Below are 27,860 nucleotides of genomic sequence, written 5' to 3'. Positions count from 1 at the left end.
GAGTCCGTTGCGGGCTCATTTACGAGTACAAAGACGCTCGGTTTATTTCTCGGTCGGTGTCTCACTTACCGCGCTAGAGACCGTGCATAATTGCTTGATTTACGACAAACAGCTGACAGACGAGACATATAGGATAACGCGGAACGGGGCACCGCGACGAATCGCCCCATTGTTGGGAAATTCTTCGGCGGTCCACGATGCGATGATTTAGAAATACGAATAACCAGGGTATTACCACGAGAAATAAATATCCATCGAATCGAAGTGCCGAACTTTGCCGTTGAGTATTCCGTGTCGTTCGCGCATGTCTTTTAACGTACTTGGCGCGAAACTCTACCGAGGTTCCGTAGCGGAATCGGCGCATCGGTATCTCGTGAGCCTTTTTCCGGCAGGACTTGGTCGAGGTAGGTCAGGGTCTGATTGCAGGAAGGAAGCAGTTAGGCCCGGTTAAAGTCGTTAAGCCAAGTTTACGAGGTGTTACCGGGAGCGTAACCTGTAAATCTCGAGCCGGGCGCGTGCCGCGGCCGTTTGGCCGGTAGAGGGGACCACGGGCGCCAAGGGGTACGGTGGTGGGGCATATAAGACTACTCGCGTTACGGGGGCCTTTATGGACCGTAAACGTCTTCTTTTACAACCAATAAAGATCCTCGTGGCGCGTTTGACGAGGGGGAGGGGGCCGCGTGCCGCCCGTCAAAATCTCGCCTGGAAGCGGCTCGGTAAAATTCGACACACCGGTCGCTCCATTTGGACTTTGCCAGGGCTACGCAGTTATTGGGCCGCTGACTGATCGATGGTCGCCGACGGAGAAAGGGTCGAGCGAGAAAACGAGAGTGCCGGAATAGAGAGGATCGCGGAGAGTATAAAACACACGCGCGACGCACACGGACGCTGCCGGAGGTTTATGCTCGGACGCGCGTGCCGAGTCGCGTCGATAAAAACAGACCATAAAGCGCATTACGGCGGATCGTTGAACTACCGAGGCAGGGGCACTTAGCGGGTAGAGCGGCTCCCTAAATTAAGCGATTTACCGATCGAGGGTCGGTAAGCCAGATCGATGCGTTACCGACGCGCCGGCCAAGAGGCCGTGCCGCCATCTGCCGCGCCGCGCGCGAACCGGGAAAGTAGTCCCGCGCGGAGGACTACTTCCACCCGAGCCTCCGGAATCGTATACGAAAATATCGCCGTTTCTTCTCCTCCGAGCCCTCCCTTCTTCTCGAAACGTCTTCGCGAACGGCAACCGAACGTTCGAGTCTATCGAAGAAGTACCTTTTCGCGAGATAAGTGGAGAAAACTCGTCGCAAGGTTTCGAGGTAACGCGGGAACGAGCAATGGTTGATGCGCCTTCCCCTCGGCGTAGGCTGCCGCCTACCGGGTACGCCCACCACGCGGGAGGGAGGTCAGCAGCCATAACTAAGCCAAATGTGTTTAACGCCGCTAGATGGCACCGCCACTCCATAATTCGCCCCGGAGTCTATGAAGCCCTCCATGCCGCGATATCTCTCTCGCTCCTATTGCCGCGCGACGAATTGCTCGCGTGACCCTGTCCCCTGATAAAGGGTTCCGATGTTTTGATCGGAAGGCTCCGCTCCGATAAATAATCCCCAGCTGTTTTTTTTTTCCTTTTTCCTTTCCCTTCTTTTATTCCCTCCACCCGGTGCACGCGAATGGCGACGCGTTTTCCTAAATTACCTCGAATATCGAGAATTCACGCCGAGTTTCGCTTTTACACGATAAGGTACACGGAGCCGACCTGTCGCGGGCTAATCAGAGGGAAAGGGCTGAGTTATCGCCCTCGGCGGACAAGTACGACTATTTCAGGGCTCAAAGAAACATCGCAAATCAGAGCTTAACTGGGGAAACGTTCTCCTTTTTTATGATGGCCTGGCGAAGTGTCGTTATTTCTGAAAACATCTGGATGCCGCATTCGTTCCCGAGGACCACGCGGCTCGGTTGGCGCTACCAAGCCGAAACACGAGTGGAGTCGCGCAGGGATGCTTTCCTTCCATTTCTTTTTTTTTTTCTACTTCCCTTTTTTTTGTTCTCTCCACGTCTACCTTTTCCCCTCCTCCGCCGGCATCGTGCTATCGCCCTCGACCTAGACACATAAAGGGTCGTAAAAACCCTCGGAGAAAGTCGAGGGAAAGTGCGGAAAAGCGTGGGCCTTTATTTTCTTTCTTTTTTACGAGGGATATATTTTCAAAGCCCTCCGTCTTCCGAGAATGACTTGGAGAACTTTCGAGAGCGACACGAAATTACGGGGGCCGGGGTTCCGAAAAACGGGGACTTCTTTACCTGTCGCGAACTTTCTATTTCCGTCCCCTCCTACGCCGCGGGAAAATGAAATAAGTGAGAGAGGAAAAAAAGGAAAATACGAGAAAGCCGCGTTAATTCCGGCCCTTGCACTTCGGCTGACCCGAGCGTTGGATTTCTTTTTATTTTTTTTTTCTCGCAAGGTACTCGGCATGCCTCAAGGCGAAACGAGTTCGTACAACGATCCCATTCTTCCTTTATTTGAAGTATGAATCGCCGTTCTGTTTTCAGACAAGGCAGGAATTATACCCAGCCATCCAATACTATCCATCGTGAAGACAACGGGTTTAACTCTGCGAACACGAAGCCGTAACATTTCAGCTTTGAACATGCTCCCATTGCGCTATCTCTTTTTAGGTACGCGTTCATTGCGAGTACGAACAGGGCACGCGAGTGGAATAACTTAGGAAATTATGAAGGCACGCTCGGACGTGGTTTTAACCTCGTTAGATACGCCGCCCGAAGATACTTTTTACAGGCGACCACGTTCGGCCTCCGCGCAAAGCTCCCCGAAAATAGTCCCTCTCCCTCGCCCTAAATCCCCCTCTCAATCAAACCGCCGCTTAAAAAGTTCTTGCCATTCCGTCTGCATTAATCTTCCCCGTACATTTCTCATTTTTTTTCTTTTTTCTTTTCCCCCCAAGGAGAAGGAGAACTCCCGAGAGCTTATTCACTCCCCCGAGATCCGAATAGTCCTGTCCGCGGCCGGTCCAGAGCTCCGACACGGAGTTGGCAACTCGACCCGTAACTCGGAGAAAGTTCGGAGATCCAAGCCGGATTCGGGTGAATCGGGCTTGTTGGTAAGCTTAAGGTATCAGACTAAGGCCCGCCTTAGTACACGGCATACATTGAAGTCTTAGCGGAGCAAGCGGCGAGGACCTTAAGTCGCGCCACCAAGGGGGGCGAACCCCCCCGATTCGATGATACTTGAATAAAAGACCCATAGATCACCCCTTCGCGATTCCTCGTGAAATCCTCCCCCCATCCAGCTCGTACTTACTACCAAATCTAAATTGTCCGTCAACATACAACTCTACATCCCCTTGTTTATCCCGAGAAAAAATTATCAGTTGACCGAAAGAAATGTGCACATCGTCGCTCGAATCGTACATAATTACGAGAAAGAATTACTTCCTCGAGAAGAAAAAGTGTTTTGACATTTCCTTGGATATATTTGATCCGCAGGATTTTAATGTCGCAATGCATGCCTCTTCGAGTCAACTACTTTTTATCAGTCGGTTAACGCACCAACGGTTTCTTAATAAGATCTCACCTTAGTATAGCTGTGTACATTGCGGTGCTAGTAGAGGGTGATGAGGGTTGCCGGTGGGGGGGTCGGGGGGGCTCCGGTGCAGGGCGTACCCCTAGTTGCCCCCTTCGGGTCCCCCTCCGCCCCCTTGCTGCTGGTGCGCAGCCGCGGCCGCGGCCGCCGCGGCCTTCTGCGCCTGGGCCTGCTTCTCCTGCTCGTTCAGCTCCTTGATCGCCTGAATCTCCTTCTTGAGCTTCATCCGCCGATTCTGGAACCAGATCTTGATCTGTCGTTCCGTCAGGCAGAGTGCGTGCGCCATCTCGATCCGCCTCCGCCTGGTGAGGTAGTGGTTCGTGTGGAACTCCTTCTCCAGCTCCAGGGTCTGGTAGCGGGTGTACGTCTGGCGGCCGCGCCTGCGCAGCCCGTTCGCCCCTGCAATCAGAAAGGAAGGACTCGCTTGAGTCGTGGGCGAAACCGACGGTGAAAAATGATAAGATTTGGGAATTTCCACGAGCGGGGCCCGAGGTTACGCAAAAGGGGTCTCTGGTTGGCATCGGCTCGACGGGCACCCCAAACGACGTGTCGTCGAGGCCCGAACGTCTTGTCCACCTCGTTTGCCCGTCGTCGATTGGCGACCAAATCGACTTTCTCGGGCCCCTCGAAACAGGTGCCTGGACGCGGAGTCCTAAATTTCGCACCACGTGCACTCCAAGACGCGGGCTCGGATGTTGGAGTAGGAATATGCAAATGGCTTGGAATAAAGTAGGCACGCTCGGACCCGGGGACGGAGTCGAGACGGTGTGCAGGCCTCCACACCACTCGACGTCGTACTTGACACTAGAGAGAAGAACGCCGAAGAACTGCCTCCCCGGGCCCTCTTCTCTTCCTTTCCAACGTCTCCGAGTGCCAGATGTCCGCCGAATACTTGACCCCGTTGACGAGGATACGTTTCTATCGGAAATATGCAAACACCTCCGGGGAGGGCTCTTGGCTCGACTCTATCGCCCTGGGATCGATGGGAGGAATAATCCATGTACCGGAGGCTGGACCCGGAAGGTGGGACCGTATTTAGTGGAGGAGGCCAGGAAAGTATTTATCTTAAGATTTGTCTCCGCTTTCGAGAGGTTCCAGGGGCGACCTTGAACCGCAGAGTGGAGGGAATCTCCGGGATGCTCCTCGAGGACGCGGAACGGCCACTTGGGCGCAATAGAGGTATAAGCTCCGACGGGAGCTCGAGTTCACCTTATCGGCCGTTACTGCCTCGTAAAAAGCCCGTTCCACCTACACCACGACTTGCCACCCTGGATCGGCAGCCACCTCCGCCGAGGAGGCGAGCACGCCTCCTATGAACTACGTGGCCGTGTGCACACATCCCCAGGAAAATTCCTCCACCGATATTCTCGCCTTTCGCTTTCTACCACCACTTCCGTCCTGACGATCCACAATGGGGTCACCAGCTCCAGGTACCCCCGGATAATTCCTAGCCCACGCCCACGGGAACGTAACTAATATTACGTGTCGCTACGGAAATGTCGACCTCTTGTGGAGACTGCTGGGGTCAGGGGTGAGTTATGAAATTTTCGATCGTTAAGAGATTCGTCTTTGGAGCGACTCTAGATTTTAGCTGCGAGATTTAGATCGATAGTCTGGAGGCGGACCATCCGACAGGTGTCATTAAGAACCTAGCAAGGGGCAAACTCTAACGTAATTCCCCGCACGCGGAATTGCCGGAATACTTTTACGGTCGCGACGCGAGAATAGGCAAGAAGGAGTTCGTTCAAACCCATGCACGTCCCGGGAAGTGTTATCTATCCCCGAAGTTTAGAACTTCCATTCCCGGCTCCGACCGACACCCCTCGACTCCGAATTCCTCCTCGCAGGGAAATAAGTTCCACGCAAAGAACACCGTGCCGTAAATTTGGGGAGCTCGTCGTCACGTGTAAACTTTGTACCGCCGACCGGTGGACCCATCGAGATCGAGCTCATCCACCCGGAAGGATAGTCATTCGCGAATGCAAAATGTGTATCGTCCTCTCGATAAATTTCATATATTTTCGCGGGAGAAATTTAATAGACAATCTGCGAGTCGCTACAAAACCATCCCCTATGACCCTTGAATTGATAAGCGCGACTTATTCTGACGATGAATATTTATTTCAGATCCTGTAGGCGAATTACTCCGAAAATCAACCCTTATACCGCAGGAGTAACAACCCTTTACTATACCAGGAGAACGCTACGCGTGTAAACTTTGGGCAATGGGCGGAAACACCGAAAATCGGACGCGGCCACGCGAAAGGGTGGTTGGGGTGGGCAGGGGCGGTTCAGAATGCACGATGCGTATCATCCCCTCAATAAACGCGTCATATTTACAATCGTATCTGCGCCGATCCATAGGTGTCGCGGTGGGGGTTGCGAAGTCGCGGTCAACGGGGGTAGGTACCAACTCTCGAGCCCTCCACTCGAGGCAGAGTTCATATCGGCGTCATGTTTATTATGGCGACGTAATCAAGTGGGCCGCCACCCCCGCGACCGACCGGGCGATCATCGTTCCAGGTTGTCACGCCCGCGGCAAGGGGTGAGCGCGGAGTTATGGCGCGGCGTTTATAAGGGTTATTTGTCACGGGGGTGGGCGCCTCCCCATAGAGACCGGCGCAGCGAACGCGAGCTCGGGGGTAGGTGCCCTCGGAAGAAATTTCTTTTAATCCAGATTTCGAGTCGGAATATAGCGAGAACTCGCCGAACGTCGGGAAAAGGGGTGGAGGAAGTTTCCACCCCCGAGTTTGCAGAGTTCTTGGTTCCTCGGTTGCTCGTCGTCCTTGCGTACATTATCGCCGTGGAGTCGTTGGAAAGTTGGTTTGCGGGTCGGTCGTTACTTTTTAAATATTTTTTCGGTCGGCTTCGTTATTGGGTTTTTGGGATTCCGTAACGGGTGGAGAGGGGTTGGAGGCGCTTTTCTCGTGGCAAGGGGCGCGGACGATAGACTGGCGAGCTTATAAATAAAAGAGGGGGTTCTCCCAATTAAGCCTCCCTCATACGTCTCCGCAAAGTAGAAAATGTGACAGGCGACCCTCTCCCTTCCCGGCCTTTTCCCCGAGACTCCGGATCGCCGCCCCTCGGTATGCCACCCCTTCGAATCCTGTATCTTGGTCGACGGGGCCAAACGAAGTTAGGCGCCCCCTAAGAGACCCGAGCGTGCGTGGCTGTTTAACCAAGAGGGTGGATAAATTTCGTGACGGAGTCGCGGAGCGTGTTTCGTACCGCTAAGGGGCGGATAAGAGGAGAGTTTGGTCGGGGGAACATGCCCCACCGGCTTGAAAAATACGCCCCCGCTGGCTTATGGATCTACTCGGAAGTCGCGGGGGGCAGAATTGCGCGCCTTGCAAAAAGGGGGTTTGAATTCGATAATCTGCGAATGGAACATCTATGACGGGTTCGTTCGCCCTCGATAAATAGATCCTCGTCAGAGCCGATGCTAAAAAAAGTTTCAGATTGCCCGGATAATTTATAAGGATCGACGTTTCGCGCGCCACCCCTTTTCGAGCCCAGTAATCGCCCCAGTAATCCTCCCTCAACCTCGGGCCTTAAGAGAATGCATTTCGTCGAGAACCTCCCAGCAGGCGAATCCTCCATCCCTGAATCCGAATAAGCCTCTGATGTATGCCCGAAAAATTCAAATCGCCCCCTCCCCCGGAATCGCGGCCATTTCTGCGTCGGGAAGTTCTCAGTCTCTCCCGAGGCATTTTAGACCGAGCCAAAGGACTCCGCCGAGGAGTTTTATAGGGTGAAACATTAAGGAATCGGAAATCTCCTACCGAAGAGATTTACCCCAAAATGGCCGAGAATCGTCGCGGGGGGACGCCGAAGCCGAGGTTATTCGGCCATAAAAGGGGAACCGCTTCCCTCTTCGGGACTCCCCGTTCCTCCTCGAGTTCTCTCGCCGATTCTAATAAGAACAGCCAATACGTTGATTGCTGGCGGAGATTCGCTCGTATAACTCCGCGAAACTCGCAAAACACCCCCAGAGGCGGTCCAACTCCCGGGGGCGTTTGCCCCCTCCGGGATGGCAGCTCGCACCCGAGGAGCGGATCATACGCGGCTACAATCAAATCAAAGTAAGTGAATTGGCGAGCACCGCGAAGGTCCTCGGAATCCGTCCCCGAGATGTACGAGCACCCTCTCGCGTCGGCCCACGGCCAAGACGGAGAGGGTTACCTACCCCCGGGCACCGCGTCGAGCTTTTTGCCAGCGAGATCGAGCAACGCGTCGTCCCCTTTAGCCCTAAATTGCGGGATCGCCCAGCCGTAAGTTTCTCGCGGAGCCAATTTGTTGCGCGCAAGTTCGGTCGTCGGGGGTAAGTTAGGGCAAGTCGGAGGGTTCGGTGACGAATCGATATTTGCGAAATCAGCAGCGTTCCCTTATACCTACAGCACCGACAATTTCCGGCCCGGGTGCTGGAGCCGCTAAATTAAGAAGGACGGACCCGATACAGGGTGTCTGCAACGTGGGTTTGGTGCCGTCGACGCACCCTGCACCCACCTAGGGAAGGATCACATCCCCGAACGCGTGCACGTAAAATCATCCCTGTACTTTAAACTCCACATCGAAAAGCCATAAAAATACCCCCGGAATTTCGAATTCGAGTACAGTGGTTTGGGCGTTGGTCCAAAACCTCTGGGTCCTCTTTCCGTACTCATGGCATCGTCTCCTTCCACCCAGACCGCAGGGGTAGCTCTTCCGCGACATCGGCCTCGCATCCGGCGTCTCGGCCGCGAGACGTCACACCCTAGGCAACCCAGTTCGTGCCCGGGGAGAGACTCGGTATGAGAAACGCGTAGCTACGCAGCAAGCACCGTAGCTCAAGCCGGTACCCTCCTCCAGGCTCGCAAGGTAGGTAATCCTCTCGGGGGCGTGAGTTACAGCTTTCGTCCTCTGCTATGCCCCGCTTCCTTCTCGCTCTATCTGCCGTTCCTCCCTCGGTCCCCTGGGATGGGGAAAGTGCCCGCAGAAAGTTCGGAGGACGACTGCGTTCCTCGGCAGGGCACCGGAAGGCGGCCTTCGGGGGGCGGGGGCGAAGAGCCGAGAAGACGCGAGACACAGCTGGAGTGCGTTAGTCGGCTGTAATTAATAAGTTATAGCTCGGCTAACGAGGAAGCCGATGTGGCCACATCCGACACCTCTTCCGCGCCCACGCGCCTCCCCGCGAGGGCGGCCATCGGGCCTCTGAGAAAAACCCGAACCCGTGGCCCAGCCCCATAAATAAGGGCCCGAAGGCCGCCCCCGAGCATGAAATAAGGGTGGCTGCCGAGCAACAAGGGGCAGATGCGGAGACCGCCCCCCTCGTTGCGCCCCCTCCGGAGGGAACCGCCTTAAGAGAGCTGACGGCCCTCGCATACCGATGCCGAGGAGGACGATAAAACCTAATACCCCGGTGGGGCTGGGGTCGCTAATTTCCCGTCGCCTAGCCGAATTATTAACCGGGCCCGCGAATTCTTCCGGGAATCACCCCTGGGACACCCCATACCCGGCCAAGGGGTGGAGATGTCGCGTCAAACTACTTACATTTGCTGGAAGGTGGAATCGACTCGGATGGAATTGACGCTTTAATGTAGTATTTTTTTATTTATTTATTATTTGTATTTGGTTTTTTTTTTATTTATTACTATTGTAATTTAGTACTTTAATTTAGTATTCCGGCGACGCGATGCGGGGTCATACCGCGTGAATCCTCCATTTTTCAATTCATTTTTTACCCCGACATCACGGTGAAAGGTAACAGATATACCTCTGTAATCGCAAATGTTATCGGCGTGTTTAATGCTAATGGCGTTACAAACGTTGCGGCAATAGGGTTATGACTGCGGACGCGATGCTACTTTCTATTTCGGTTCTCGGTAGGCGACATTCGCGGATGAATGATTGCGCGTTTGTGATCGCGGTGATTCGTGGGCCAAGTGTCGGTAGTTTGGGAATTTTTTTTTTTTGTAACCTCTCGCGCGGAGGGATTTTCTTCGGAATCAAAGGAGCGCGGAGACATTATGAAAATCCTCCCGCTCCAACACCTCGAGCCAATATTATGTTATAAATCTCGGGTGCAAGACTCCGATTTATTCGTTCGGAGAGAAAACGAAGCTGTAAGACATTTCTTGTTAAAAGACGAGGGCTGTAACTCACGCCCCCGAGAGGATTACCTACCTTGCAAGGTTGTAAAGGAGGATACCCAACTTGAGCTACGGTCTTGCTGCGTAGCTACGCGTTTCTCATACCGAGTGTGTCGCTCTCCCTCCCTCTCCCTCTCTCTCTTTCTCTTTCCCTCCCCGTGCACGGACGGGTTTTGTGCATGGTGTGACATTTCGCGTACGCCGAAAGGGGCTTGAAACGCTGAACAGTGCCCTTTCTACCTTACGCCAAGTCCCACATTGCAGTTCATGGCGACGACTCGTACGCGCGCGAAATCGAGGCAAATGCCGGAATTTGACGCGATTCACCGCCGGGTAAACCTAATTAATTATTCGAGAACCACTCTTCCATGGCGAAATTTCCGGATAAGAATCAGCCAATTACCCCGAGGCTTATTATTCCGCCGATTTATGTATCCGGATGTTTTGCGTTCCGTTTATCATTATTTTTTGCGAATTCATAAAAAATATCCAAGTCATTTTTGCATTTTTACCTGAGTTCTCCATAGAGGCGTCTGGGAATACTCCTAATCTCTCGAATGTCTCCGTGAGTTTTTTAGTTACCTAAGAAAATCCTAGAAAAATAGAACGACGCGAAGGTACCTCCGAAAACCTAGTTATTCCTCGTCCGAATTTTCCCTTTGAGTTGATAGTAATTTTTTGTGAGGTATTACGAATTTTCACATTTCAAGCTCGGCTCGTGGCAGGAGGAGAACCGTAGGAGCCCGCTGGGGAGAAACGAGCACTCGAGGGGCGTGCACCTATCTCTAGGGGCTTCCTAGGTGCCCGAAGAACCCTTGGAAAAGTGGAATGGCGCGAAATCGCGACTCTAAAGGGGGTGCCTCGGTGTAAGACCGTAAGGTACGTCGGAAAGCCTAAACTTATGCGACGCGGCCAAGAATGCCGTCCGCCGTGCGAGACGCCGAGGAAGGGGAGGCCCGAGGATGCCGTAAGAAGAACATATGGAAGGCCCGTGAATAAGATATCGACCCCTTACGTCCTGGATCTTTAGGCGCTCGTGGCCGCGGCCATGGCGGCGCTTAAAGGGCATTCCTGCCATGGAAAGATTTCCTCCGTGCCTCTAGCGGCTCTCATAGAATACACCGGCCGCTTCCGAAAGGCTAGTCGTGATCGTGCCCGACAGGAGGCGCTCCTTCCGCAGGACCTGTGAATCACGACTCGGGAATAAAGAGACATCTGCCCCGCGGACAGGAACGTCTCGAGATAAATGAAATTCAGGACGTAAAGTCGAGTCGCTCCCACCGGAGAAGAGGGGTCCGAGGAAGGAGGAGAAGAAGGATCCCAAGGAAGAAGCGCTCTCCGAGCGAGGTCCCGAGCGAATCCGGTACACCCATCGGGTCCCTTGCAAAGAGAAAAAACGATATCGAGATAATTTCCCCCTTGGAATATGAAATTCCGCGAGGTGGAAATATTTTTACTCGGCGCGGGGGGGAAAATCGGAATAAATCTGAATAAATCGGACACCGAGCAGGACGATCCTGCGTCCGATCCTTACCGGCTGGAATCCGCGGATTTCCGCGAGTTTCATTAGCGGCCCTGTCTCGTTATTAACGGCGGCACCTTCGCGCGGAAACGCCGGGTCGAGATGAGCGAACAAAGGGGGTGTACATCGGGGAGTGGAGGGTAGGCTCGTCCCGGCGCGGCCGTAGATTTAAATCCTGAATAGGTTCGGATCTCCCGAAGCGGGTATTTTTTCCCCACCCCGAGGACGAGGCGAGAGTCCTTTTGTTCGCCTTGTCCGATGGGTGCATCGCGACAATTGGCTCGCAGTTTCGAAGGAGCCGTATCGAGGATCGAAGCTGGCCGCATCCTGGTCGAAGCCGAGAACCGGCCGACTCGTAATTCCCGCAGGATGCATCGCTCCGGAGACGCACTCCGTAACTAACCGCGGATGTGGAGGGAGAAAGCCGGAAATTTCCCGAAGGACTCTATACGTTGTTCCGGGCCTTGCCCTTCCGGCCGCTCTTCATCCGCGTCTTCGAGAAATTCGCCCCCAGGAGTAATATAATGCACTTTGAAAAGAATCCACCGATCGATTTCGCGATAAATTCTCATAATACCTGGGAAGTAAAATACCCACATTGGAGTACTCGTATTACAGCCACGGGGTTGTTTCTACATAAAAAGGGATGTCCGAGGTCGAAGTTAGGCATTCTTGATCGAGCATTACCGAGTTCAAGGATGCTTGGGGAGGGATTCTAGGATCCCCACTTTTCGCTTCTACGGCGCATCCTTCCGATCCCACCGAGCATAATCCGTCTCCGGATCAGCGGCGAGCATGCCCCGGCGTGCAGGGAAATTTAATTACCGGCATGCTCGGCACCATCTTATTTTTCTCAGGGCGGCCCAGCCAATCGGGGGCCGGGCTCGAGCGAGCTCCAGCTGCTGCACGCGGTAACTGTAATAATTATGCAAAGACCGAACGCAACGGTGCATCGCGGAGAGCCCGAGGAGGGTGGCGGGACGCGAAGGAACGGAGGGAAAAAGAACCAAGCGGAGGTTAGATGGTGGAGGAGATGGCATGCAAAAGAGGCTTTCGTAGGTAAGCGAACCGAGCCGGTTGTAAGGCGACACCTCGCGGCTCCGGATCCGTTCTCGTAGCGTCTCCGTCGCCCCCGCAGGGGCCGCGATAGCTCCGTCTCCCTCGCCCGCTCTGGTCGCGCGGTCCCCGTCTCCCTCCCTCCTCCCTTGCTCCGATTTCCTCTTTCTCTCTCTGCCTCCTCTTTTTTCCTCAGCCCTCGCGGAGATTTCCACCTCTCCGCCTCCCGCTGCCCTCCCCGATCCTCCCTTGGTGTCTCCCTCCGTCTTTGTCCCGCGCGCGTCCTCCGTCCCTTTTCCCTCAGCCCTCGCGGAGATTTCCAGCTCCTCTCCCCGCGACCCCCAGGAGTGGCTTTTTTTTTCTTCCTTCGGCTCTCTCCCTCTCACGAAAATTTGAGATGCGCCGCACGATCGCGACTACTCTCGCGCGACTCCCTCCGGGGGCGGGCCGGGGGACGAGGCGGGGGCAGGCCCCGAAAAAAAAGATGGCCTTTTTGATACAGGTGGGTAACCTCGCGACACCCCCTAACGAAACGCATCGTCCGTCTTACTTACTCGGTCTCGCATCTATAAACTCACACCGCGCCGGTGCCTTACGCGCGCGAGCGGCCGCACGCACGTCGCACACACCGCCGCGGTTTGCGCGCGCCCGCGGAACGGACACGACCGGCGGGGAACCGACCAACCACCCATATATCTGCGTCCTAAAAGGAATTCCAGAATATATTTTACATATGCTTTATTGCTGCCTTATTTCCAACTCTGCGCGGCCCGTACGCGCAGCGGCCACAAAGGGCCCGGGCCGCATCGGAGACGCCGGTGTCACCTGCTATGCGCCAGCGAAATCGCGGCCCTTTCGACGGGGTGTGCGGGGGTCCCAAAAAATCACGAGGACCCTCCCTTTCCCGAGAACTAGGGAGGGATGCGCGCTTTCGGAGGTAAAGGGCTCCTTTAAGGAGTAACCCACTTTGTACGGCGATATTTGCCGGATTTGCATGCAGAAAGAAGGCCGCCTCCCAGGTGCGCCGGAATTTCGGAAGGGAACAATGGCGCCCCCGCGCTTCCTGGATTAGAGCCGCGAATGCATAATGCATGGATGCGTATGCCGGCATGCCGAGGTAATGACTTAACTTGGGGATAAGGAGTATCGGCTAGATGATTCGATAATTTGCGAGTAGGAATACGAGAGGCAAGGCCCGGAGGGTCGCCGCTCGGGCTCCGCGCGTCGCGTCGCGAGAGGGGCAGGGCCGAGCGGGCCCGAAGCGGCTCGGCTGCCTTCGGCTCCGCTCGGCCCGACTCGGCTGGGCCCGACTCCTCGGACCCCGGGGGGCCAGCATCCCCGGCCACCGATGGTGGGGAGAGCCGGTTTCCACGACCGAGACGCCATCACGCTCGCTCGCGAGAAACTACGATTACGGGAGGTGGAACCATACTTAAGAATTTGGTTCACATTTCCAGGATTACGGCGAACCGCCGAGCCGCCATTAGCGCTCGAATCGGGCCGCATTAACGAGCAGCTCCGGGCTGCCGGGTCGGGCCTTAATATGGAATTCCGCTGCCGATCCCGCTCGGCTCTCCGATAAAAACCCGAATTCTGCCCCAAGAGAGAAGATTGCTCTTCCAGAAGACCTCGGTGCAGGGATTTCGCGTACATTTTTAGAGGTACCGAGAAAATGGCGAACGCCGGGCGAGCGCCATCCCAGGGTCCGTTTAAGGGCCTTACCCTGATCTCCGGGGCACTAGGATACTCCGGCGATGAGTCGCGTCGCGGATATCTCGTATAAGTCGAACCCGGATCATCTTCCGCGATGCGGAGAAATTACGTGACCGAATCCCTAGTTTCGATTCCATCCTAAACGTCTACGGTTGTTTCAACTCCCTGACTTTTAGGCTTAACTCGAACTCAAGCCGAGCCCTGGCAGGCTTAGCTCGAGTTTGGGTTGCGGCCAACTTCAAGCTCCACATATACCGAAACTCCACTTTGAACCCCTCCACCTTGGACTCTTCCACGTCTCGTCACCCTCTAGACATCGATCCACGCGATGACGAGCTGGAGTTCCGTCGTTTCCGGCCAAATTAAAAAATCCTGCAGCTCTGGTCATCCGGGGACCATGGAAGGTGCCGATGGTCGCTCGGGGGTCCAAGATGGACCGAAACGCTGGGAATTTTCGCGCAGGGCCTGGTCCCCGAAAATTTTTCTACTAAGTGCCGATCCAGATCCCCTTTTATCTAGCTACAAGAGCCAGGGAAGGATTGGTTCGGGTGGTTACGTAGTTACAGGTTGGTCGGTCCCGCAGAAGACGAACGAGGCGGCGCGGCACGAGATCTTATCCGCCGCGGCAGCGGCCACTGAATCATCCGCTTTGAATAGGGCCTTGCCTCACTCCCTATATTATATATAAGCTTATATATACATATATATAATACTATATATATTATACATATACACCCCATAGGTACGAACCTTATACCTATTCCGCGTCCACGACACAATATACCCTCGACCTGTATAACCGCGTTATACAGAAACCGTTGTACGCACTAAATAACCCCGACGACACCGTCGCACTGTCCGCGCGGCCACCTTGCGGCGAACCGAGGCCTCGGCCCTCCTCCATGACTTACAAGTTAACGATAACGCACTGCTACCAGAGTCTTAATCAGTATAAATCATACCGACAATGCCGCCGCGGTCTACCTCGGTAAGTTCGTACAAGTATCTCGAGGACTAGCCGCCGGAGGCTGGCTGGTCCCCTGTACATCCTCCCCCCCGAAAAATCAACGTGCAAGGGATTGTGGAGAGAAATGTACCCCAGGAAGCCGCTGAGAAATTGGGGTTATCCTTGAAGGGACGAAAATTGAGTGGAAATACTACTCGGAGCGCGACTTGACCCAAGGGTTAAATTCGGAGGCGCCGTCGAGGAATCTAAGGGATCGCCTGAAATATGTACTTTTTGCGTGCCGAGTGCACGCGTAGCCCTCCAAATGGGTTCCTCGTAAATCGGGCAAAGTGTACGGTGGTTACCCCTAATAGCCGCGGGAAAAGCTTCTATTATGCCGAGGGACGATTGAATTTTGACGCTCCTCTTGGCAATGGACGTTCCTTCGGTCTGCACGCTTGCGCAATTAGCCCGGCGCTCGCGTGCGCTCGATTTGTAAGAATGTACGTACACGCGTGCGCGTAGTCGCGCCGGAAACGCTGCCTGTCGCTTTAATGAAGACAATAAAGCTCGAACGACTTGGCCGGCGTTCGTGCGAACTGCCTCTCGCTGGTCTCGAATCGCGCCGATGGTTATCGGCTCGAAATTAACCACTCGGCGAAGTTGTCGGTCGGATCTTATGAGTCAATCTCGATTTCATTTATTTTTTCAAGGGGCGTATCTCATATGGACCCCTTTTTCCCGTGAGGGGTTCACCGCGGCACCGATCTACCGCTTCCGGGTCCAGATGCGCGATTTCTTCCGCGAATTGTAATTAAAATTCAACCGTCCAGGGTGGAAATCAATTTTAGATAATTCCGTGCAGAAAATGCATCAGACGAAGTACCTCCGGTCTGATGATCGTCGTCGAGTTATCGCGTGATACTTCAGTTGGCCGCCTTGAGCGTTACGCGATCGACACTCCAGTTAACGCAATTAGCGATCCGCTTCATTGACGCGAGTACTCGCGGTTGGACCGAAATAGCTGAAGAAGAAGACCGAGCGCGGCTTAATCGAGCCGATAGATAATGGGTAGGAACGTGCTGGAAGAGCGAGCGAGAGGGAGAGTTAATAGACGGTTATTGACGGCGGCGTAAGACGCACCGAGATCCCGCCGCGGATATCCAGCGCGGCTGCGTTTTCCGCCGATGCCGTGTCTTCGAGCTATCCGCGTGGGAGAGAGTAACGAGACGCGGCTTGGTCGGGCAAAAACTGGGAAACATCGTCTCCAGGTAAAAGGATCGACCTACGAGGCCTGAAAGCATTCGCAAATAACAAAAAAAGAAAAAAAAACAATGAAATTCGACTGAGAAAAATAATAATAAATTAATTCCTCCAAGGACCTCGAGGTTGCGTTCTTTTTCGTCGAGGGAAGGAGGCAACCGATTGACGGGGGAGAAAAAAGACGTCCGCCCACTTAACAAGGAATTTTGTCGGAAACAATTATGGCTATCGAATGACGTCGAGAAATTCGGTCCCCGTGCAGCGAGGCATAATGCTAATAATTAATTAAATGGCGCATCCGATACCACGACGCCAACACTTCGAGTATCCTCGCCGGGCAAGAATGTCGGATTTACGTCCGCGCGTCGCCGAGTGAGACGTCAAGCCCATTCCGCGTCGATATTAAAAGTATATTAATTCGGCAAAACCGGCGTCGGGCGTCTCGTCCTCGGGGACATCTTCCGCCGGGCGGTGCCGTCCACTCCGCAGGAAGCGGCCGAAGCTTCGCCGTAATTGTAAACATTGGATTAATGCAAATGAGCGCTTAAAAGCTTAATTGCTTTGATAAAGTATGGCCGGGGCATTAAATTCAAATGCATGTAAATTAATTCAAATTTATGAGAAATAGGTGGACGCGGAGCACTTACGGGGTTGGGGGGCGGCGGTGGAGGGGAATAAAAATTAGTCCCTGCAGACCGGCCCCCGCGAGGAGGTCCTCCTGGTCTCTTTTTGAGCAGGATGGCCGGCATCGGGCCTGGTGGCTCTCTTAAAAAATTTCGCCATGGCGGCCCCTCGACGCGGGATTTCTCCGCCGCGATACCAACCCTCTCCTCTCCTCGCCTCCCCCAGGAGGAATAAAGTGGACGCTGCCTCGTCGGAGATATAAATCCACTTTTCGCGGGGGAGTCGCCGCCGAGACGGATGCGTGCATTCGGTGCTCGCGATAGGGCCGACCCATCCATTTCGCGGCTCGATTAGATAGGGCCGGCTTTATTGGCGGCAAAAACCGCGCGCCGATGCGAAACAACGGCCGCGGCCACTTTGTCGCGGGCACAATGGACTCCGGTAAAAATACGACGGCAAATGGGCGCGCGACGCGCGAGGGCCTCGTCGGTGCAGAGGGTGTTCTCCAAAATGGCCGCCGGCGGCCTAAGTGAGACGCGATCTTGGCGCGGGACGCCTGCTCCAGTTTACCTCGAGGACGACGACCCCCTCTATCGCAACTTGGAAACAAACCCTGTTACTTTGTGCGGGATTTTTCTTTTCAGAGACCTTGCCATCGCTATCTTTGGAGGAAGACGTAAAGCTGCCCCGCGTTTCGAGGTTAGGTCCGGCCTTGATCTCGACTTTTTGCGCGGCGGTGAGGATAAGGCCTCCCGGTGAGGAAAGGGGTATTAAGACCCACGTTATACGGGAGCATAAGTCTCGAAGGATCCTGCAATTATGAGGTCAGGATCGTAAAGGATGTCTCGATCAATTTCAAGATATTCTCACTTTCCTCGGCGCATCTTGGACGAGGATCTCCGCCATTCGGCCGAGTTCTCGCGCGTGGTATTTCGATCGGCCGGCGCGATACGGGGGGCCGATTATCGAAAGCGAAGGTGGATTTTCCGCGGCGATTATCGCCGTTTATCACCCAGGGAGACGTGAAGGAGTCGTCGCGGTTTCGAGCCCCAAGGACGGCGCTTCGCTCTTACGCGATAGCAAGAGCTACTGGCTGGAAGTACCGGACTACCTAGGTTGTCATTACGATACTCCACGCCCAGATCATTAAGTTTATGCTATCGGCCGAGTTTATATACCACCTGGCGCCGTGCGTACTCAATTATCGACCGAACCATGCTCCGAAGCCCGGCGGTCGCACTTCGCCACCGGTGAGCAGCTCGACTACGTCTTGAGCCTTCGAGACCGCGATCATACTACCAAATCGATGTACGTTTTTCTCAAACTACGCTCCACTATTTAGCATTCAACATCGATGCTAATGATATTCGACGTACAGCGAATGTACCTGCTCCAAGAGCGCGGACAATGCGCGGGGGATGCCTCTGACCATAACGGCGGTCATGAGGCTCGGTAATTATTTTTCTACCGTGAACTATTTACCCGGGAAGAATAATGACGACTCAAGGAACCCTCTCGAGAGAGGGAGGTTGCGGGAAAATAATGAATACTTCGGTTTATTAAACCCCGTAGAGTCTATTTCCACGGGTCGAAGAAGAAGAAGGAGCGCGCTGATGGCTGGGAAGCGGTTCCCGTCCGACGTCGAATTTTTCTTTTCCCTTTCCTCCGAGGTGCAGCCTCCATCTTCCACCATACACATCCCCCTTCGCGAGGCAATATCGTCGCAAAATGCCGGGAAGACGCGAGCGACCATCCCCTCTTATAGCAATTACTTCCATCCCATGGTTGGCTCCGAGGTTGGCGCGTCCAGGCTGGACGAATGTCGGGGTACGCGAGCTGCCTAACTAAAAGTTCTCCTCGCAAATTGTCGGTTATTACCGACGTTACGTTTATCGATGCAGCGATTGCGTTTATGCCGAAGACCCCCTTGGTCCCTGCACGCTCGGTGCTCCCCCCCCGAGCGGAGACTTTAATGCCGGGGACGATTAGTGGCACGACGATCGGCCACCGATCATCCTTCAGCAATCTTTCAGCCATCCTTCAACCATCTTTCAGCCATCTTTCAGCCATCTTTCAGCCATCCTCCGATCATCCGCCGATGATCCTCGACCATCCGACAGCCCCCTTATGGTATGATTCGCTCGCTTCCCTCGCTACCGCCATCTTCTCCCGCATCTTCTCGTCCACCAGGACTAAAGGATCGGAATTGCCGGGCACCCTACTTACATGGAAACGTGTACCCATTAGCGAGCACTTTTCTACACCTCCCAGCCTCTTGAAGCCGGAATAATTGTGCCCTCTCGAATACAACCTCGATGCATAAATCCGATAATGGGTGCCCTAAATTATATCCAGATTAATTCCGGTCGCTTCCTTTCAAGTTCCTTCGGCTCCAATTTTCCAGGACCTCCCCAAAATCCCGGGATTTCCCGGCGTGCAAGAAACATCGACGAAAGCATCGACCGCGGTCGCCGATCCGCGAACGACCGGCATTATCCCCGGGGCTCGCCAGGGCGCGGGGAACAAAACTGCTAACCACTTTCATGGCGGTTATCTTCTGCCCCCGATGCAAAAAATATGATCGCGGTCTCGGAGCTCCCATGGGCACGTCTCGAGCGAGACGACGAGGAGAATAGAAGTTTACAGGCCGCTTGGGAGCGAGAGAGGAGCATACAGGGGAAGGACGTGGTCCATCGAGGGGCAGAGGAAGGATGGGGGAGCGGAGCGAGAGAAAGAGGGAAAGAGGGATGAGTGAGGAAGAGAGAGACAAGGGACGCAGGTGGATGAGGGGGCACGAGGGGGGAGAGTGAAGCGTGTACCAGAAGAAATGGGAGGGCGGATGGGGGGCGGGTAGGGGGGATATCAAGAGCGGACCTCCCAAGTCGCGGCGAGATGGCGGATCATCATCGTCGCATCATCCGTGAGCCGAATGAACGAGAAGTCCGGCTTAAATTTTCGCGAAATTAATCACGCCCCTGGTCCAGTCGCGCGGGGGAAATTTTTTTAATCACTATTCATGCTGCCGAAGGGCAAAAAGAAATTAGAAAAGGAGGGAAGGAGCCGCGCTTTCGTAAGCGGCCTCGAGATTGCCGTACCCCGGCCGACGAGCCCGGGCAAAAGCAGCAAGAATTTTCGGATATTAATCGCCTACCCACCCTGATATCCCTCCGATCAGGTGCGGGGGAAATTCGGTAACGACTTGTATTACACGGTACATGGGAGATGATATAATGATCGGTTTTATTTGTGCACTCATTTTTTGAACCACTGGGCATTATCGGATCGCGCCAACCTGATGAAGACCTTCATGAGGTTTCGGGGGGCGAGTGGATTTTTTTTTGGGAAATTGGATTCATTAAATGGGATGCTCGGAATACAGACGTTGCAGAGGTTTGGAACGTACTAGACGAGTTGGCCGAGGTGGCTAAGGACGCCGAGGGGGATGTCGCAGTCAGGGTGGGATATTAATTTCGGGGATTTGTGGGATACTTCGAAGTTGGGGATTTTGATCACCGGGAGTGGAACAGAGAGATAACGCGTCGCTCTCTGCCGGGCTCTGCAATCAATGGTCGATGACGAGGGTGGCGGAGAAAATGGCGAGGGGTTTTTTCTCTTCTCCTTTTTCTAGGTCGGGGTGGTTTTACTTTCGACAAAAGCTCTCACATCGGCCACGCTTTCTCCGGCCTCCATTTTCCCGGCGGCGGCGACCTTCGTTTTCGGAAAGGCGGGGCGGGTCGACGGCATCGATTTTCGATTCTCGCTATCCGGTTTAGGGTCCCGGTCGAGCATGATGTCGAACTCGCGAGACTCCAGAGAATTGGGGCGGATTATCGATGGCCATGGGGTCGGCCGATCCGATTTTGAGGTTCCCGGTAAACATGGCATGGTGCGAACTACGCCAGGAAATAAACCTCAAAGGAGGAAGAGTCGAAATACCACCAATGAACCGCAATATCCCGAAGAAGCCGAAACCGCAAAAATTAATATCGTCCCCGTTGTCCAGCAGAAATTTAAATTCCTATTTTTTTCCTCTCTCCCGACCTCGGAGATTTCCCACCCCGAAAAAGGGGAGGGAAATCGAGGGTCGATTTTCGACTCTCGCCATCCGGCGGGCAATAGCGTCAGCACCGGGCGGTGCGCGACGTTAAAGTCGTGAAATTCGAGCGAATCGGAGCAGATTATCGATGACCGTGGGGCAGATTAGTCTGGTTTCGGGGTAGCGGGGTGCCCGGGCTGCAGGGGTGCACCTGGCAGAGAGAGAGGGTGCTCGCTGCGGCGCAGGGGTGCGAGAGAGACGGCATAGGTGAGGGATGAGCCGTGCATATGGCGGCGCCCCGTGCGCGCGGCGCGGCCGCGGCGCGATGGCAGCCGATGCTTTACGAGTTTTTGGGGTAAATTGGCAAATTGTAAGCCGGCCCAGCTAATCAGGGGAATTGTTGCGGATGTGGGCGGCCGGCGTTATTGGACGGTCCGGTAGGTAACCGGAGACGCGCATTGGGTCCAGGGTGCTTCCCAAGGGGTGCGCCCCCATGGAAACGGGCCCAAACCCCAAGGGGTTCCCGTTCCTCGGAATGGCGGCCGAACGACATCTGCCGCTCGCCTTCCTCCTCCTTTTTCGTCGGCTCGAAAGAGCCCTCGGGATCGCCCTCCTCCAGGACTCGGGACGCCCCCCTCCGGACTCGCACCCGAGGAACGACGTTCCGAAACGATTACGGCCTTTAATTGCGAGGGGAGGAGGGTGAGCCGCTCCTTCTCCAGGAACTGCTAAGTCGAGGACCGCGCGGAGGACTTCCGGAAAAAGCCACGACGGACGAGCCCTCTCCCCGGGGGAAGATCGTTTCGTCGACGTCGTAAAGATCCCGAAGAGGACCGCGAAGAAGGGGCGCCGAACGACAGCCTCCGGGAGGAGCGTTTCCGCCTCCACTCACGGATTTAGCTCGATTTAGCTAGATTTAGCTCGAGGAAACCGTCACTGGAGAAAATTTATCATTAGGGAATCGGTCGATCTCGACCTAGAAAATCGGGACTTGTTCCGGCTGCCCCTTCTCGGGCGTCGACGCTGTCTATTGTGTCGTCGGAGCAAAGACATCTCAGGCATCGAGAGAAAGCTGGGCCGGAGAGATCAAAGCCGGCGGTCTGCACGATCGCGGCTCGTGGACAACCCCGGGACGATCTTATCCTAGCGGCATTGTGATCGGCGAACTCGGAAACCGTGGCCCAGGTGATGTTCCGCTTGCGGAACCGAGAGAGATCCGCGAGCGAGAGCCGAGTTCCCGAGGCGGCTCGCTCTTTTCGCACGAATATATCTTCCTACTCGTGACGGCCTAATCTATTCCACGCGGAGCGACAGCCCCGTGCCGAAATCGTGTCTGAAAGTCGGGGTGCATCTAGATGCACTTGCCCCGATATTGATGTCTTTATTAGCGGCCGCCTCTCTCCCTCTCGAGAGGGCCGATGCAGCGGCCATCCCGGAACGCCTCGATGGCGCGGTTCGCGCCTGCAATCATTCCGGGGGCGGTGAATCGCGGCTGGGAAAGAGAACGGTGAGAAACGCCCGCGGGAAGGGGGATATACCCGCCTCGATGTGTTTAATGAACGCCGAGCCGTGTGATTGTGCCAGTCGGCATAAACGCTCCGGCACTTTGCCCACCGTGACCACTTGGTGCAGCTTGGTGCTCGATACTCAGCGCCGCCATTTGCTTGTACAGCTTCCTGCAGTGCCTTTCCAATTATCGGTGCATTCGTATTACACGTCGTTTCAATCCCTGTCTAGCCACTTTGCACGGCACTGATGATAGGACTTGATCCCGATCTCCCATCTGGCAGCAGCTGATGATGCGCAAATGCGAGATTAAGACCACCGAGGTGTTGGTCTTGGTCTCGCTCCCTCGGGTCTTGGTCTCATACTTGGGTAACGTTTAGATCCAGACTCCAAGACCATTTTGCCCCTCATCGGAGCAGATCATCAGGGTGGAGTTCGCACCCTAGCATGGGACCGACATCCGTCTTGCCCCTTCTGCCGAATTTATTCCAGCCTTATAAATACGTAGAGCCACGCGCGATCATATTGTGCCCATTAACGTCGCGGAAAGTTGGCGGCTGCTCCGAAGCAGCCAGCAACCACCAAGCCTTTAAGCCGCGGCGGGAAGTTTCCCACTGATCCTCGGTGCGCGAGCTTAAGCCCCGGGATTCCGGAGTTACTGCCAACGTGCACCGAGCGGCGCCACCCTGCACGGGGTGCATGGTGCACGTATCCAGGGTGACTCGGTGTGCGGTGCACGGACGACCCCCGGCCGTGCTGCACCAGGATGCGCAGGGATACCGAGGGCTGCTGCCGGGCGAATGGGGTGGAAAGGGGTGGAAAGGGCTGAAAAGGGGTGAACGCGATGCCGACTGTCTGCTCCCCGGCTGGCACCGTCTATGGCGACCAAGGTACCGAGCCAACCCCCAGCCACCCCAGTTGTGCGCTTCCCTTGAGCCTCCACGAGGACGTCTAATGCAACGGATAACTTAGTTACCCCGAAACGACCTCATCCTCAATTTTTCTGATATTTACAATCCGCCCAAAGTTCTGGAAATCAGGGCACCGGGGATCACTGTACAAGACATCGATCTCGATGGGCATCACACAGGATGGGGAGGGTTTCACCGAGAATTACGCGACTAGAAGTGGCGGCATGATGGATGGATTTTGATTTCGACGCCAATCGAGAGTGCGTCGATCTTGGAATGGGAAGTGATAAGTTGATGGAGGGGTTTTGAAAATTACTCTCGACTGGATTAGTCTTCGGGCGAGTAAACGTTCCCTGATCGGGACCTCGCATCACGACACGACCAGTCGTCGTTTCGCGGAGACTGTCGCGACCTCCTCGTAAACTCGACTTTGCGTGCACTTCTGAGCGATTCGAACGACCGATAATGAAGCCTCGAGCCAGGGAATTGATTTCACCGCGACGTGAGATGCGTATCTCTTATGGACGGTGGGAAGGATTTTATAGGGGGCACTTCCGGTGTCTTCGGGCCCGCGAAGTGGTGTAATGATAGACGAGCCCTGGACGCCGCGGCGATTGAATAAATTACCTCTCCGGGGAAAAATCCCGATTCCGGTCCGCGTGCCGCGGCGACCGGTCTACAAAAGTTGGCGCGTTTTGCTCGTAAATCCGGGTTTTGCATGTACTTTCCCGGGATTTATGCGGCGACGGTATCGGTGCGTTTCGAAGGCCCCGAGTCGCCGGGGCTTGACGAAGGGGGAGGAATTTGCGGGCTTTACTTTCATCGATTACCGGCAGGCGAGCCGCTTCGGCGTCTCTCCCTCTCTGTCTCTCTCGCCACGATCTGCCGGCCGGAGGCAGAAAATCGAGCAAGACCTCCACTCGGTCCAGGCCCCTCTGTGCCGAGAGGCAATTTCGGGGAATAAAAGTGTCCATAACCGGGAATGAAGGACGGGCGGGAAACACGCGCCCCCCGGGCGCGGCGAACGCGTCCGTGCAAAACCGCACGAAATCCGCCGATGCACCCGAGATGACCCGCCCGATTGTTTCGAGGCCGATCGGGATCGATCGATCCTCCGCGGCGAAATTTCGATACTCGATGCCTCGATGAAGGAAATCCATTAATCGTTGAAATCGCCCCGTGAGAACTTAATAATCCGGCAAGGCGTTAGAAACTCTATAAAATCTGAAAATCCATAATGCCATTTCGACGTTGCATAAGGGATTTTATGATCGGATATTAAATTCAAAGATATCGATGTTTTCTTGGTACTCTCGAATATTCGGAAAATCTGGAAAGCAGGAAGTCGCGCGTGACCGCGGAGAACGCAAAACCTCGTCGAGGTCGAGGCGGAAGGTGTGGGAGGGTTCGACAGGGGTTCGAAATTCTGATTGCATTTGCATAAACCCCGGTGGCGCATGTTCGCGGCGTTGACGCGCGAGATCCGGTGCGTCGCGACGCGGGCGTCGGTTGGGCGAAATGGGGCGGCCCGGGTAAAGGCGGGAGCAAAAAGAGCGGCGTTACGCCGTCGTCGCGGCGCCTAGGCAGGCCGCGACGTCGCCACCCCCGCCGCGACGCCGGGCGTCGCTCCTCGGAGGCGCGCCCGGGGTTCATGCAAGGCAAATCAAGCTCCAGAAGGCGAACGCTATTCCCGGATTGTGCCGCCGGAGAGCCTTTTACTTATATTTAAATTCGGGACAGAGGGTGCGCTGCGATCCGCGGGCGGAATCCGCGCCTCCCCCGGCGGCCGCCCAAATGGGATACCGGGATACACTTAAACGAATTGCGGGCCGGGGATAAATCACCTAGATCGATTTGCATTCGCCAATCGCTAAGGAGGGCCGAATCAGCCGCGAGAAGCTTTCCCGCGATTGGCCGTATCTAAGCAGCCCCGAACCGAAAAACCACCCCCGCGATTCTGGAAAACAAGACCGTAACTTGCAAATTTCAGGGAAACTTTCAGTCCGTTATCAGGGGGGACACTTGAAAACGAGCAGATGATGAACCCCAAAAATGGGTTATCAAGGTTTGGCACTCATATCCGAACCTTAATTTTTTATCTTTTGTGACCCTTCATCTGCTAACGAGTCTGGGAAAAGAGCATGACCTGAAAATTTCACGGAGCTTTCAGGCTGTTATCAGGGGGAAACGCTTGAAAATGAGCGGATGATCAACCCCAAGTATGTGTTATCAATGTGTTATGTGGCACTCGTGCGCAAACCTTAATTTAAAATTTTTTTGTGACCCTTTAAGTGCTAATGAGCACGGATATGAGAATTAGAGGTACTTAGGAGATCAGCAAATTGCACTTCTCGAGTACTGCAATGACTTACGCGCCGAGTGCGCCGCTAATTCGCCCGACATCGTCTATTGACTCGCAAACCTACACGGATCGGCTTCTTGGCTGCGAATTAACGAGGCCCGTTGCCCCGAGTGCATGAGATACGCGTATCTATGTGTGTCGCCTTGATTACAGCGCGGTCCGCGACTGTCTAACCGCGATTGCGCTCGCAAACGTTGTTTTCAAGTATCGCCGGACTGATTTAATAACGTCTCTTACGGGACGTCAGAGTAATTGATTTACGCGGAAGCGCCACTCGCGGTGATAAGTCTTTACTCCGCGCCGCCGATGGTGGACGCAGGGTCCATTTGCCTCATTTTGCAGCGACCGCATATCGCATACTAGCCATATTTTTTTGCAACACTTTTCCACCACGTTCGGTTGATCCATCTCTCCCAGAGACTCGGAAGCTGGGCCGAGCGATAGCGCGTCTTTATACCCGTTCGCTTTCTCGACATCGCTCATCAGAGATTCCACCGAAGGCCTGACAGGCGAATTTGTCATCGCGCCTTATCAAGCGGTCTTAATTAACCCCAGCGAAATCATCCGACCGTCCATCCGACGTCCGAGCAAATCGGAGAATAATTTGAGGCGCCTCGGAGTAATGAGCCCTTGACTCTTGAAATATCGGCACAAGCGATAGCAACGATCTCCAGGCAGGTCTTGAAGCTAGCTCGGAGATTTTAACGACTTAACGAGTCGCGGGAAACGAGAACGTCCAGAAAATTAGTTATCGTAGCGTCGGGGTAATTCGCCTTGTTTAAGATGAAATTGCGCGAAACGGAGAGGCCTATCTCGACGGGGGCCATTTTGCGCAGCGGAAGGATGGACCGATCGATCGGAAGCTGAGCGATCGATCGGCGCCGATGATCGTCGATTTGCTCCTCGCGAGGGGCGTTTCCGAGCACGGACGGGCTACTTGCATTAAATTTAGCTCCGACTGGGTGCATACCGCGCATACAGTAGGGCATGATCGAGGATCGGCAGGGGGCGACGCGTTTAACCGCTTGCCAGATTTCGATAAGCGCGAGTTATCGGGCCCCGAAGTGAGACGGTCCCTTTCGGGGGCCAGTCGGGCCCCTTGTGCCACCAAAGAAGCCTGCCGAAGAAGTCGGCCTGCAATTAAGTCGTACGGTTAAAGAGGCGATAATTCACGCGTGGCAATGGAAGTGCGCTTAATTATGCAGGCCTATATTCGGAGTTCTTTGCGCAGCGCGCCGGCGATAAAGTAATCCGCGCGGAGGATGCACCGGGGGCGGATTGCGCGCAAAGTCGTCCCCGCGGCGAGAGGGGAGTGCAACTAATTGTCTATAAATTTGGTCATATCTTCGCGGAATACAGGTCGATATCGAACCACGGGAAGGTAGCGCTCCCCACTGCTTAAAAGCGAGACTAGTTTCGCGAGTCTCTTGATTAAGACCGAGAAACGTCGATAGGACGATCGCGAGTGATCGGACGCCCTTCGAGGGTAAATCAACGGGGAGGAATTGGGTTTTTTTAGCGACGACCAAATCGGAGGTTACGTCGTATCTTCGCATCCCGGGCGCGTATAAATATTCCAAGTCGATCGGCACCGCTTTCCATCCTCCCGGCATCTTTGGTGGGTAATTCAGTCCGAGCAGGAAGCGAGCTAGTCCCGGGGGACGAAAAAATGCATCCGTCCCTAACGACCGGCGCTTGTTATGCACTTCCTGTACAGCACTCGCCGCGAAGGCGTCGCGCCTCCCGCGATCGGCCATCTTTCTTGGGCAGCTCGACACGGGCGATGTCGAAACCCGATAGAAATCGCCGAGGCGACGGGAAACTGCTCGTATCGAGATCTCAGGGCGAGAGGTATCCCGGAGGAAGGCGAAGCGCGAGCTCGGGGGATGCACTCCTCGAGGTTTCTCCGGAAAAATGCAGGAGGATTTCCCGGGGCCGGCCATAAATCCCGATCGGCCGTTTTTTCCTCCGGCTTTCCCGGAGGCCGTTATTCTTTTTTCCTCCCTTTTTTACCCCGCCTTTTTTACCGAGGACCCGAGGAAGGACGCGTCGAGCGGGGAGAAAGTCGCGAAACAATGGAGGGCCCTGGGGAAAGCGGGGGGAAAAAGGGAAGAGAGGATCTCGGGGAGAAAGTTCGCGCCCTGGGACGCGGGGTGGCAGGGGAGGCAGAGGGCGAAAAGGGTGGCCATGGGTGGCCGGGG

At 54.8% G+C, this 27,860-nt stretch overlaps 1 protein-coding gene across 2 annotated transcripts in view; it reads right to left on the bottom strand.

Moving 5' to 3' along the window:
* Positions 1-27,860, bottom strand: part of LOC105697647 (homeotic protein ultrabithorax) — a 101,774-nt gene that overhangs the window by 10,780 nt on the left and 63,134 nt on the right. For both annotated transcript variants that reach the window (XM_012421146.1, XM_012421147.1), the window contains exon 2: positions 3,584-3,991. In XM_012421146.1, coding sequence (XP_012276569.1) covers positions 3,675-3,991 — 317 coding nt within the window. In that variant the 3' untranslated portion in view covers positions 3,584-3,674. The remainder of the gene's footprint in view (positions 1-3,583; positions 3,992-27,860) is intronic.

Source organism: Orussus abietinus, unplaced genomic scaffold (assembly GCF_000612105.2).
Source record: "Orussus abietinus isolate OABI.00-Male unplaced genomic scaffold, Oabi_2.0 scaffold25, whole genome shotgun sequence".
Classification (NCBI taxonomy): domain Eukaryota; kingdom Metazoa; phylum Arthropoda; class Insecta; order Hymenoptera; family Orussidae; genus Orussus; species Orussus abietinus.
The sequence above is the reverse complement of the archived record's forward strand: the minus strand, read 5'-3'. Positions and strand labels throughout refer to the sequence as shown.